This window comes from Neopsephotus bourkii, unplaced genomic scaffold (genome assembly GCF_033783945.1).
Source record: "Neopsephotus bourkii isolate Nb327-2 ecotype Australia unplaced genomic scaffold, CSIRO-AGI_Nbou_v1 NB_1792, whole genome shotgun sequence".
Taxonomy (NCBI): domain Eukaryota; kingdom Metazoa; phylum Chordata; class Aves; order Psittaciformes; family Psittacidae; genus Neopsephotus; species Neopsephotus bourkii.
The window spans coordinates 8,983,258-8,997,588 of record NW_026902266.1 but is presented as its reverse complement, the minus strand read 5'-3'; the positions used below and the strand labels follow the sequence as shown (position 1 = coordinate 8,997,588).

General features: G+C 35.0%; 1 protein-coding gene across 2 annotated transcripts in view; it reads right to left on the bottom strand.

Annotated features, from left to right (window-relative positions):
• Positions 1-14,331, bottom strand: part of PLEKHA7 (pleckstrin homology domain containing A7) — a 162,566-nt gene that overhangs the window by 17,501 nt on the left and 130,734 nt on the right. Inside the window, exons 13-18 of one of the 2 annotated variants that reach the window (XM_061380124.1) lie at positions 11,821-11,874; positions 7,179-7,205; positions 6,860-6,928; positions 6,624-6,704; positions 4,805-4,954; positions 2,948-3,049 (exon numbers count right to left, since the gene is read on the bottom strand). In XM_061380124.1, the coding sequence (XP_061236108.1) occupies positions 2,948-3,049; positions 4,805-4,954; positions 6,624-6,704; positions 6,860-6,928; positions 7,179-7,205; positions 11,821-11,874 (483 nt within the window). The remainder of the gene's footprint in view (positions 1-2,947; positions 3,050-4,804; positions 4,955-6,623; positions 6,705-6,859; positions 6,929-7,178; positions 7,206-11,820; positions 11,875-14,331) is intronic. The other variant, XM_061380125.1, reaches the window with a different exon arrangement.

Genomic DNA, 14,331 nt, shown 5'->3' with positions numbered 1-14,331 from the left:
TTGAGTTGCTAGGCCTACTGGCCATGAATGTATTATAGGTTGAAATAATATATTGCTGCTGTTCCAAGTTTTGGTGTCATCTTGCATCCTATTTGCTTTACCAAGATTTCCAGGAGGAAAGAAAGGGAAGCTCTGTTTACAGTCTGGACTCTGCCTTTGATTGCATCTTGCAGCTAGTGGCCTTGGCTACTGAAGCCACCACTTCAGTCAGATGTTCACTGCAAGCATCATAAATGGCTATTCTCATCTACTTCATCAAAGCCTGGTAATTCTGCTTTCAAAAATTTACTTTAAGAATAAACTTAGTAAAATCAAGATAAAACCAGTATTATTAAGGAAAGCAGAAGGCAGTGAAACACTCCAGTTAAGAATTGCTTTACAAACTGCTCAGGAACTCTAGAAATCCATCACTTGCCATGAGTTGCAAAATAACCACTAATTAATCCTATAAGCCTGAAAGAGAAAAACTTCAGTAAAAGCTCTTACACCTCATAGAGCTAAGGAAGGCATATAAATTGCTTTCCACTTTCTGTCTTTGATCAGAAAATATGTTCAGCCAGGTTACAGATCAGCAAGCAGGGTGCCAAGAACACAAACATTTAAATGATGGAAAACGTCATTTGCCTGTAGTAAACTCACTCGATAGATGGGATGTATCTTGAAAGATTGCCAGGATACAAACTATAAATTTGCACATTTCATTTCATTTTTCTGAGATTAATCATACTACAAGGAACCAAATGATGGATTTACAATAATCAAGCCTCAGAATTGGTTAAATAAAAACCAACCCAAACCAGACACAACAAAACAACCTACATGTACAAAAAAAACCTGCTTCTGAAACCACTCAGAAAATGTTCTATTAGTAATATATGAAAGCCAGGATATCTTCTAATATTATTTCTTCCCATTAGTTAAATATTGATGCGAAGAAAATATTTTAGATAAAAAATGGACTAGATCTAAAAGATAAACAGATGAATTTGGTTTTAAATTACAAAAGCCAAGATTGTTCTTTACAAAAGGGTATAAATATATTTTATAGGCAAGCATTAAAAGGTAACTTGGAGAGATAAATTGATTTCTCTAGCTTCCTTCACATAGAAACATAATCCAGAATGATTTATAAAACAAGAGGAGAAACACCAGCTAAAAAGTTATCACTGGCAAAATACATCTCAGTTCATTTCAGCATGCTCAGATCCCCCCAACCCTTAAGCAAAAGACAATGAACCTACACTTATAAGCTAGATTTACTCTGACCAAGCTGCTTGAAACATTCAGTTTTTAACCTCTTAATTAATGCTATATAGAAACAACACTAACTGTTTACTACAGCAACTTGAGCCTGTAAATTTACAGAATTTTTAATAATATTCCAGGAAGACTGCATTTTTTTAAAATACAGTATGTATTAATGTAGTGCTGCTGGAAAATACTAGATAAATGACCTTGAGTCTACACACCCTTGGGCAGAGATTAAAAAGCCTCTAATTATGGATATTTCAAGTAAGATGTTTTTGAAGGAATATAGTTTTAAGAATATTCAGTGCTTTCTGAAATAATTAGCTCCCATTAATATCTTCAAAAAACGTATTCAGAAACACAGTTTTAAATCTTAGCCAAACATATCTATACATACATACACATACATAAACATACACACACAAAACACACAACATGCATATCTTTGTGTGTGTGCATGTGTATTTTGTTAAAATTATGCATGCATATGATAATATGAGGTGTTAATAAGACTGAATTAACTCTGTTAATTCACTGCATTGCTGAATCACATACCATACATCTAGTATTTTAAACATGCTCAATGCAGAATGGGAAATTGTTACTTTAACAAAGTGTATTTTGCTTAAACCTGTAATTTCCCTTTGTGAAGGAAAATAATTTTATACAGGGATGATTTTATTCTAAAATACCCCTGGGATTATTTGGAGAGATGGATTCTACAGCTGAGTTCAATTACACAGTATTTTGGCTCTAGAAACTGAATGACTCCTCCACTGCCCATAATTAAATGAAAATGGACTTTAAAGCATGATGCAATTAAAAGTTTTTGCTCTTGCTTTGACACAAAACATATATCCATTAATAGTGAAAATAAACAGACTTCAATTTGTATCTGACATTTATTGCAAATAAATAAATTTTAACTAGTGAGCTCTTCTGGTCAGGGTATTTGGAACAGTAGGCTAAGATTTCAGCAAAATATATACATTAGCTTTGTTCCTTATATTTTGTCATTTAAATAAAACTGTTCTGCTTAAACACAGGAAAAATTATTTGGACTGTATTCCCTGCTTTAATAATAAAGTCACCAGTTGTAAGCAGGTATGTAGAAATAATCTGGTATGCCACATTCAGTTCAGCAAACAGAATAACTTAGCTTCAAACAAAGCTTCTTTGTAAAATTCAAAACTGAATAATTGATTTAAAACTGAGATGCCTTTCAATTACTGATGGCTGTTAAACACTTATTCCACTCCACAAAACAATCTGCAGAGATAAATCTTCCATAAACAGAAGAACATGACAAAGAACAAGTAATGACAGTACTGAGCCAGGGACTGATGTTCTCAAAAATGGGTAAAGAAGCCAGCAATGTCAGATCAAATAAATGGAAGACTAAGAAGTCCTGCACATTGCTATAAATTAAATACACTAGCAATGTCAAGATGTCAGCATGTAATAAAAACATAATAAAATAATGACAAATTTGAATAGAGAACTTCTGAAAAACTATTACATATGCTGCAAGACAGTTACTGCACAGCTCTGCTGTGACAGTGTCTGCATTTGCCAAGCTACACTACACAACAGCTCAATACAGTGCAAAACTTGCAGAGAATTTCTCTTAGCAGAGGATAGCTTTCAAGTTCAGACAAAATCATCTCATACCAAAACCAGCATCTGGAAATGGACTCACCTGAGATATTAATGAACTATTCATCTTTTCCTCTAAGGCTTTTTTCAGCTGGGTCACATCCTTTTCTAATTTCAGATATTCATTCCAAGCATTTTCCATTTCCTATTAACAGAGGGAATACTCTTAATATAGAAGTTACAATAAATTTCACAATACCTCTATAAATTTTCTAATTAAGCACCAAAGTGTTTTTAAGATAGTGGTATTCTATTATAAAAAGAAGAGAAAAATCCATTTCATAGTCTACACTTCTGCTTAGGCTTGAGGATAAACTTCAAAACACTTTATAGCTTACAAGATCAAATCAAGAATCCCTAGTTAAAAAACCTCTGGAGAGCTTCCTCACACAAAACAATTTCTTAAGCATAAAACTGGCATGTAATAGAATCTGAACTATGACTAATATGTCAGTTCCTTTTCCTTTACTCCTGTATTTAATTATAAACAAGTTTATAATTAAAATCCAGTCACCTGAATCAGAACTCACATTTTGAAACACAAAGCATGTCCCTTAAAAGTACTACAGACTGTGTTGTAATGGCATTATAAGTGAATACACAAGCAGACACCTAGAAAACAAGATTATCCTGTCACCCTCACTTATTATTTCTGGCATTCATAGCACCATAGTCTGCCTTCTGACCCCAAACTGAAAAAAATCAAGGGTCTGGAGCATTTTTATGTAAGGAATTACGGGATTGGCTTTTTCTCTGAATTCTGGAAAAGAGATCACTTGGGAGTTGAGGGGTAGAAATAACAGAGGTTTATGATACCATGAGTAACACAGAGAGAGTAGACAATGACTGACCATTCCGAATCCTTTCTCATGCAGCAGGGAGGTTCTACCACATGAAATGCGCACAAGTCAGCCTCAAAAAAAAAAAAGTGTTTGTCCACTCAGTGGGGAAAAGATCTGTGCAATACCTTGCCAAATGATGTTTTGGATGCAAAAGGTTCACAGACTTTAATAGGGGACAGTACAGGTTATTGGAAATGAGATCTACTGAGGATGACTAAATAGACAAAATAATACCATCCTCACATATTCTCTGAACAGAAAATAGCTAGAAGCTGGACTGATTGTGACAGGAAATAGTACTCACCTCTCCTATCCCTACTCTTCCCTAAGCATCTGCTGATGTCCACTGCTGAAGCCAGAACCCTGGGCTAGAAGGAGCCTTGGACTCGAGCAGTACAGGCATTCCTACAATTACTTACTATTTCTGCCCACAATTAAATTTTAAATGCTGTCTGTGAAAGACAGGCATATATACATTTAAATAATACTGGAATTTTTATGGTCAGATCTTACTATAGGAAAGGTGTTCATGCAATTCTAAAAACAATCTTACAAAGAGCTAGTCTTATTAAGAGGTAGGAATAACACAGCAAGTACAAAACACCCAGGTTTAATATACTCTCTTTCATGGCCAATTCTTAGAAATATTTTTATTAATAAAAATTCAATGTCAGATTGCACTTGAATTTTATTAAGTCATAGTATCAACAGATTCAACAAACTTTCCCAATTCCTTTTCCCTGGAAAAATACACTGGAATCACATATATATTTTCAAAGGACCAGTGGAAGGACTTTCAGTTTATGTCCCATCCATAAATTTATGTCCCATCCATAAATGTAAAAGGTTGAAAAAATGTTTTTAGCTTTCTCTAGGGGGATAATAGGGAGGAGCACTGAAAAGGAAAGCTGGAGAAACTGCTTAACATTTTTTTTGTTCTGGTACTTTCATCAAATCAGTTCAGAACAGGCCTTAACTGCCCTGTCCAACAAACAATGCAGTTTTACTCTAACGGCTATTTTAATTATCATTTCCTTGAAAAACCACAAACCACACACCGTTGAAACTTTAGATATTTCCGCTCGGATATGTATGAGATCCTCTTGCAAAAGTCTCTGCTGGTAAGAAATCTTTTCTGCGTGTTGCGGTTGGTCTTTGTACTGTTCCATCTGCCTGTGCGAAACCTCCAAAACAGATTCCAGCTGATCCTAACAAAGAAGAAGGTGGCAGTAAGCTTATAGTATTTACATGGAATTTTTACATGGATGAACCTGCGGGAATGTAAAAGTCGTTTTCCATGCCCTCAGTCTTTCCTATAAGCCACTAGAGTTTAGGACTGGCCTCAGAGACTAAGATGTAAATGAAAAACCGCAAGAGCCTTAATTAACTATTATGACCAAACTTATCTGATATTTCCCATTAAATCTTTCCATTAAGAAGCCAAAATTGTGAAAAACATAAAACACTGAGAGAGGAATTTTATTTACAGTCTGTACAAAAGTTAAATTTACAGTTTTAGAAAAATCCCCTTAAGCAGTATAGAACTGTGACAGCACGGCATTAGCTGTTTGTTTAAGGATGCACTGCTATAGTTGAATTAGTCATAAAAACAAGAAAAGACAAGGAAAGGCAAAAAATTTTGTTATTGTTTACTATTTGAACTCTGACTTTGTCCTGGGTTTAGCAGTAGCAGTCATTTTTTCTCTTTCTTGGTAGCTGGTGCAGTGCTGTGTTTTGGCTTTCGGGCTGGGAACAGAGCTGATAAAAATGAAGTTTTGGTTTGGCCAAGGACTTTGTGACCCTCATGCTCTGCCAGGGAGGAGGGGAAGCCGGGAGGAAGCAGAGACAGGACACCTGACCCAATTTGACCAAAGAGGTATTCCATACCACAGCACATCATGCCCAGGAGGTAACTGGGAGTGACCCGGAAGGACAGGGGGTCTTCTGGGTCGGACTTGTTTTTCAGCGGGTGGTATTGTACTCTTTTCCCTTGTTATTTTCTCTTATCATTATTGTCGTTGGTGGCAGCAGTGGGATTTGTGTTGTACATTGGTTGCTGGACTGCTCTTATCTCAACCCGTGGGAGTTGCATTCTTTCGATTCTCCTCCCCATCTCTCCGGGAGCAGGGAGGGGGGGAGCCCCCAGGGGAGGGACGTGGGGCTCGACTGCTTCTAGGCTGGCACCACTCACTGGGAGTGCACAAGCTGTCTGACTGGGTTCAAACCACGACAGAGTTCAACACGCACAGAGGAAAAGTGGTGGGTTCCAATTACAAACTTGTCACAGAAGTTATTCCAGTATTTTAGTCATAATCCTCATAACTAAGTTCACAGCACTGAACTTAAACCAGCATTGGTCTCATGAAATTATGACAAGCTTGAATCTCTCTTCCTTCTCTCACTCCTTTTTCCTTTTTTTTCTTCCAATTTTTTTTTTTTTTTTAAAAACCCAAAATACAAGTCACCACACATGTTACAGCAAGAGCCCAGTATGGCAGCACACTGCTATTTATGCGAACAATGTTTGTGCAGGTGGGAAGAGCTGCAAATGAAACATGACTCAGCCTCCAGCCATATACGTATTAAGACATAATGCAAAACTACACAGAAAAGTGTATGTACCCCAATTTTTAATAATGGCCAGAAAAGTAAATGTATACATTTTGAAAACATTCATTTTCAAAATCATAATTTCTAGAAGCAGATACTCAATCCTACCACAGGAACTGATTTTTGCCTTACGTAAGTTTACATACGTCCACAGAAAACTAATACAATACAAGCAGCATTTAGCAATTTGACTCTTTTGTTTGTAATTCCATGTTTAGTTATTAGATACAAGTTACTATTTTATAAACCACTTTTAAATCTACTTACTTTGTTTTCCTTAAGAGCTCTTATTTTGTCCTCCAAGTCCTGCAGAATTCTGTCCTGCTCACAGAAAACACTTAGCTTCACCTGAAAATGAAATTATATAAATAAATGTTACATAATAAAAATCAAGCAGAAAAGTCTCCACTAGCAATATTGACCCCAAAGAACGTAACATGTTACGGTACACCATAAATAGCCAAAATAGTACAAGAGCTTCTGAAGTGGTATTTGATACTTACATCAATATCACTTTCTGCAATTTTGACAGGTTTGGTACTTCGTTCTTTTAATGTGTCACGCCCTGTCATCTAAGAGGAACAGGTTTTAAAGATGTGAGAAATTTGTTGCAAGCAAAACCTAATTATGCTTCAGCAATGAAAGGTTTTGTTAAATATTCATGGTTATTAACAAAGATTAATCAAATGTCAGATACAAGTCTTCAAATATGGCTTTAGTTTTATTTAAAAAAATGGTATCAGAAAGGTTTACTGGTTATATTAGGCTATTTAATAACTCTTACAGGAGCTTAAAAACCTGTACGAAATAGCATAATCCCACCTGTCTATGGTTATGAAGGTTCTGTTCCTGCAAAACCTAATAGTTTTAACAGTTCAGATTTAATAGGTTTCTTGAAGCCAAAGGACTTGAACAGTTCCTTTAAATGTGTGCTTGCACAAGTAACAGCATTAATTAATAACTAAAAATACAACTTTTTGGCAAGTATTTCATTCTACAAAGTATAGTCTCTCCCATAGTACAGGGTAAATTTTATTAAAGACAGACTGTTATAAAAATGCTACAGTGGAATTAAATGCAATTAATCTATTTTGACATGTTTACAACATACCACATCTCTCATTCCATAAATCACTGGTTTCATATTCCATTTCTGGTGAGAAGATTATCTTCTCACATAACATAGTTTTTAAATCAATACAGAAACTATACTATATCACACTTTCAACCTTAACAGCAATCTTAAAATGATGGCATGTCTGTCTCTGTTTATAACATTTATTATTTCCACTGTTTACGTGGAACCCTTTTTGTGAATAAATGAAGTTAAGAAAATGGCAGTACAATACAGTCCATTAATCATACAGTTTTTTAAAGCCTTAAACTTTAATGACTTAATATCACTAGATTAGAATATTTTTAAGAATTAATTAAGGCAAATACTATCTTTCCAAAGAAACATCTAGTGTTTAGAAGTACAGTAGTCATACATGGTATATTTCTAGTCATATACAGTCAAGAGTATATGAAGTAATATTCACTTAAATATTATCTTTAATAACATAAGACCAGAGGTTTTAATACAAGAACAGAAGTTGTTAGCTTTTTTTGGTGGGGTAGAAGGGGTAGTTTGCTTTTGTACTGACTAACTGGCAATTTGCAGACTTGAAGTTACATGGTTTGCTTATTAACTTAGGCACCTACAGGATCACGCTAGCTTTCTTTTAAGTTATTAATTCTTGCTGTAAGTATAAAAAAATCTTTGATACAACCTCAGTTTCTCTCTGTTATATGAAGTTATCCATCTACACACTGTATTTTCAAACAACAAAGTAGGCTTAAGACAGAAGAGCATGGTCATCATTTATGGTTACTGTCTTCTCCATTGGCAGACTCCATTCAAAGACTTATCATAAAGTTTCATGTGGTGAAATGTTAATTCCCCAACACCAAAACAGAAGGCATTTACTGGGTCTCAAAACTGAGTTTTCAGATGTTTCATTTTCAACAAAGATGTGTTTTATACAAGAAAAATCCTTTCTTTCAAAAACATTAATGGAATTATTTAAATGCTTAATCCTATGTATCCTACATATAACAGCAACAAGTAAATATAAGCATAAATACTAGCATGTCAGAGTAAAAATTTTGCATATTTAATTACCTGCAAACTAAGAGAATGCAAAAGCCTTTTCCAAAGCAACAGAATTAACATAAAAAAACAAAAAGAGCCTACAGATTTGGGAGATATTCTAAATTACATACTCAGAAATGTAAAGAATTTGTTAATTATCAAGCAGTGAACATGAGAACATAATGAAGTTTTAGCATGCTTATACATTTTCAAAATTACATGTAGGAGCCTCTACTTGACAGTAATTTTCAAAAGATGATAAAATGAAACCAAACACTAAGGGCAGCCACAATTTTGCATACAGACTCCAAAAGGGTGGAAAAAAAAGAGGGGAAGGGAAGGAAAGAAAAAGTAAAATCTTACAAAAAGCGTTACTGTTTACCATAAGATACCTGTAAAAGCCAGAATGTGTAAACATTGACTGCTATTTTAAAAAGCAATGGGATGAGCACATTTCAGATGCAAGCAGTCTTACATGTATACTGGATAGTAACCCTTGTGCTGAGTTCTTCAGCACTTTGTATATCATGTTGATCAGAGGTCCATTATTTTCTATCTGTTTCAAACAAAAGTTTAGTAATAGCTTGTTACAGATGTAAAAATTAAACCCCCCAAACCTTACAACTCAAAACTCCATGAGCAACCATTATCACATGCTTTTATGTCACACCAATCTTAAGGTTTATAGTGTATATAATATGCCATTATGGAAGCTACAACTAGATATCTACCTATCTTGTTATATTGTGGGTAGATTGTTCATCCAACCATAGGACTTCTTTACTTTTGAAAAACACAAAAACAAACACACAGTACAAAATAAATTTGCTCAGACATGTCCAATTGCAGTTTCAAGACTGTTGGGAATTACAGCACGAAATTTTCTGTCGTGTATCATGTAGCAACGCTTGCACCAAGAGCTCTATATTGGTCATGTCAGCAACCTAGTTAAAATCTCAGTAAAAAAAGGTATTTCAATCACACTAACCCTTCCTCCTATGACAAGTACCTGCCATGCACTATTTCCTTCATTTTATATGTGACACAAGCCTGCATTGGAAACCTCTTTCAACTAAACAGTTTCAGATATTACAGTATGACTGCAAAGAATAAAGCAAGACCACTGCTGAACCACTGAGAAGACCCACAGATATGCTTCAACTGGTTGCACAATTTATACTTCGTGACACAAAATTTCCTTTATTCCTCATCTATTCCTGCTGAGGAATGTTTGTAAATTATTCAGAAGTGAGGGAGGCTGCCCATGCATCCCTCCTGTAGCCTGCTTGAACATGATTTCATAGGCATGAAAAGGGAAGCTTGCTTCAGCACTTGTGTTTCGCCTTATTTGCAAACTCATCTCAGAAGTTTGTGAGGAAAAGCACAATCTTATTTCTTTTGCTTTTCATTCCTGCTTTTCTAATACAGGGTCTATCCATTTCAGAGATTAAAAAACAACTTTGGAAACAGCTGTGGAAATATATCCGCAGAAGAGGTTAAACTTAGCTTACAGGTACACCATTTCCTTCATGCTCCACATACTCCTATTTCATTAGTGAAAAACAAATTCCAATCATTGCAAAAGTTTGTTGGTTTTTTTTTTTTTTTTTTTTTGTTTTGTTTTTTGTTTTTTTTGTGGGGGGGAATGTTCATGATATAAGGGCAATATTGTTAAAGGAAACCTCCAGAATGTATGGTACTCAGCAAGTTCAAAAGTATCAACAATTTTTGCTTATAGTGCAAGTAAATAGCCTTTAGACTTTTTTTTTTTATGTCAGAAGTAGCTTACATGCAATAGAAAACTACTGAAATGGATTAGTACCTGTAGAGCATTTTTATTTCATTTATCCTTAGTTTATAAATCACTGTAATGTTGAACAATATCATCATGGTATTAACACATGAATTGTTTCTTAGATAATATTTTTAAACTCTTAAATAATAAAAAATCAGCTCATATAAAAGGATAAGAGCAAGGGGGAGACAAAACAGGTGAGTAATTACAAATTACTAAATGTTGTGTAACCAGTTACTGTAGTCAGGTTTGGTACTATAGCATGCATTACGCAATTAATCACTATTCCAAATTAGAAAGTTATATTATGAAACCTCTAAAGGGATCTTCAGAAATAATAGATTTAGTGAAATGAAAAAAGTTTAACTCCAGTTCTAAAATCTTCAGTCCTATTTGAAATTGTCTAATCAGAGTAGGTCTAACTCAAAGCCCAGTGAAGTTAAATGAGACCTGAATTAATAGGCTTTCTGTCTAAGCCTTCAGTGTCTTAAATGAAAGATAACATGTATATTAACTGTGAATTTGCCATATTCCACCATTACCAAATCAATACAAAATTTGCTTTGTTTCACACAGCATTCTATTATTTTTTTCCTTACAGTGCAAAACAAAGAATCTCCACATTTAGTGGCAAAACACAGACGTAACCAATACAGACGCCTTCTCAAGTTTCACATGGCAACTTAATCTCTCAGCAGCCTGATGTGAATTTTTACATTTCCAGACCAGTAGTGAAAGAAGGTTATTAAGAAATGCCCATCTTGAAAAATTACATAATTCTTATGGAATCACATTGGACATTTTGACTGTCAAGATTTCCAAACGGGACTAATGCTAAAATTAAGTTTCTTTTCACAGAAACATCAGGCACCCCTCATACCTATTTTTTTTTTGCAGGATTTGTTAGGTGCTACACATGCTATACGAAGGCACAAAGGGAGCTCCAGGGAGACCAAATAGCTCTTCATGTCCAAGACTGCAACAAATCAATCTGTATGGAATCCACTAGATATTTAAAACCCCATCCTAGTAAGTTTGTTAGGCATATAACACTTATATTATGCACACTTTTAAATGTGAAAATTGTTGTGCTTAATAGCAGACAAAACACTATGTTTACTAATAAACTTCTCAAAGTGTGGACCCCTTTAAATTGGAATTTTTTATAAAACTCAGTTGATGGCTTAGGAAGCAGTTACATTTGGCAAAGCCACGAACATAAGAAAAACAAGGCCTGAAGTGAAACGTGTTCAACCAATTTTACCTGATTTCACTACCTACATAATATCATTCATCTGGACTACTAGTTACACAAGTTCTTCGTACAAACTGAAGCAATTACATTTTTCGAGTTTGCACTTTAATGGTATAGGCGCTACAACAAAGACACTCAATATTCTAAGTACAACAGGGATGGCAAAAGATAGAGCTTCTATTTCTCAACAGTGATTTGAAAACCTGCAGGTACAAAGGTGATACACAAAAGATCACTGGGTTAAAAAAAATGATGGAAGTAGATTCCTATAAAATCTTACCTTTAGATCCAAATATTCCAAATCCTTTTTCAACTGGATATAAGTGTCATCCGCCTTCAGGTAAGTACATAGGGAAAAAACAATGTGATGTATTTGAATATTTGACACAATTTCAGAATACTTGGATTAGTTATACATAAGAAAATGGATGAAAGAGGAAACAAATAACAGAGTAGGAAGTACACAAAAAAAGCACACTTGCTCCACCAGCATATTGCTATTTACAGCCTAAAAATGGGCAAAATGTTTCCCAAGAATATTACTACCCCATGCCCACTCTCCAAACATACAGATTTGAGTTTTCCGTTTCTCATGACATGGGTAACTACCTGAAACAGTACATTTTCAAAAGTTATTGTTTCAAGATCAATTTCCACTGACTATCCCTTCACTGAAAAAGTTGTGTTGTCCTCCAGCACAATATGTCTCTTTAGAAGAAGAATATTTGTACTTAATTGAATGTTAGATGTAACTAGAAGCCATCATATAACAAATCATTAGAATACTTTTGATCATATTTCATACACATTTTAAGATATTAATTCCTTTATTCAGCAAAAAGTACAAAATAAGTTAGGTGAATAAAATACTGAAAAAGATCTCAACTACATGATTAGAGAATCTATTTTGTCTTTTCAGTAGTAATATTCAACTTGATCTTTCTTTTTCATTGGCTCACCTGTAATTGCTATCACCCTAATTTTATGGTTACGTTTATCTAGCAACATCTTCATTGCAGAAAAGCATGCACAGAAGTCATGAAAAAGTTATTTCTACTTTTTTGAAAAGTATATTTTATTTGCAATATCAGAACAAAACACATTTTAACTGTTAAAAATGTGCTTGTATTCAGCCAAAATGCCCCAATATTCCTAAAATGTTTACTGTTATTTTGACAAGATTTTATATCCTCAGTACACTAAAATTCTGACTAAAAGAAAAACACAACTATAACTTTTTTTTCAAGTTTTGAGCCAATAACAACGTGTAGTTTAAAAAGGAAAGAAAGCCATAAAATCAGTAGCTCACATTTGCATTTCTTTAGAGGTGTTTGCTTAAAATTCTTGTCCAATCAGCTTCTAAGTCTGGCTGAGATTAGAAAGTCTGCCTATTTTCTGAGAAATCCCTGTTACTATTGCCATCTTAATGCAATTGTTCTGTGGGTGAGGTAAGTTGGGAAATTAAACTTCTCCAAAGTAAAAAAAAATTGCTTTAGTTTTGGGCCAAAATAAATCTTTCAATTCCAAGACAAGCCACCACACTTTGTTCCCAGGTGGCTCCATTTTTGAGGCTCTATCACGAACCAAAGACCTCTAGAAGTACATTTCTGTTTGATCTCACATTTAAAGGTTTCACACATGAGTGCAACAGAGAGCACTGTTGATAATCCAAGATGCCCCTGAGCTTTTATGAACCAACATTCACCTCCAGAACTGACACAGTTAGAAGCTCATATGAATGTACAGACCGGCTGATACATTTCAACTAGCAGGTGAAGAAGCATGTGGCACAGGAAGCCAATCTCATCATGAAAGCAGCACAAAGAAATGGTTTTGCTTTAGAACGAACTCATCTAGTATTTTAACCCACATTTCTGAATATGCAGCATTTTCAGAAATAATATAAAAAGAAAGTATACATAACACTGAAACACAAGCAGGGTGCCCTGTAACTTAAAATGCTCACCTTTTATAGCAAATACAGCAACAAAGAAAAAACACAAATAAACCTGAGAACTGTAGAATGCCAAAGAATGGGCTAGAAAGCAGAGACTCAAGCATGCCACTAATAAAGCATTTGCAGAGTCACAAAATGTCATACGGCACAGATGAGCCACGCAGCAGCTGACCTGATAGGTGGAATTAGTTGGCAAGTGCTGCAGTAACTGTGTGATTGTGTAATTTCGTATACTAGCCAACTTAGCCTGATGTCTCCTTAATCGAATGAGAAGCAATGTTAGCTCTTCAGGCTGTAGGTATTTAGACACATTGTAAAGAGGAAATTAGCAGTCTTCAGGGAGAGTAAATGTAATTACATTTTTCACCTCAGTGCCCAGAAAGCAGTTACTTGAGATGATTAAGCAATTATTTAATTAATTCTGCATTTGGTCAAATAAACATAAAAATGTTGGGTCCTGTAATAACAGACAGCTCCTGCAATAACAGACAGCTCAAGAGTCTGATCAGCTCACCCTTCTTCACATTGCAGATAACAGGAAAATTCCTACAGGCTTTACTGGGAGCTGGGTAAGATTAAGCTCTCATTCTAATTATATGAAGACAGGCTGAGAAAGTTGGGGCTGTTCAGCCTGGAGAACAGAAGGCTGTGTGGAGACCTCATAGCAGCCTTCCAGTATCTGAAGGGGGCCTATAGGGATGCTGGGGATGGACTCTTCATTAGGGACTGTAGTGATAGGACAAGGGGTAATGGGTTAAAACTTAACCAGGGGAAGTTTGGGTTAGATATAAGGAAGAAGTTCTTTACTGTGAGGGTGGTGAGGCACTCAAACAG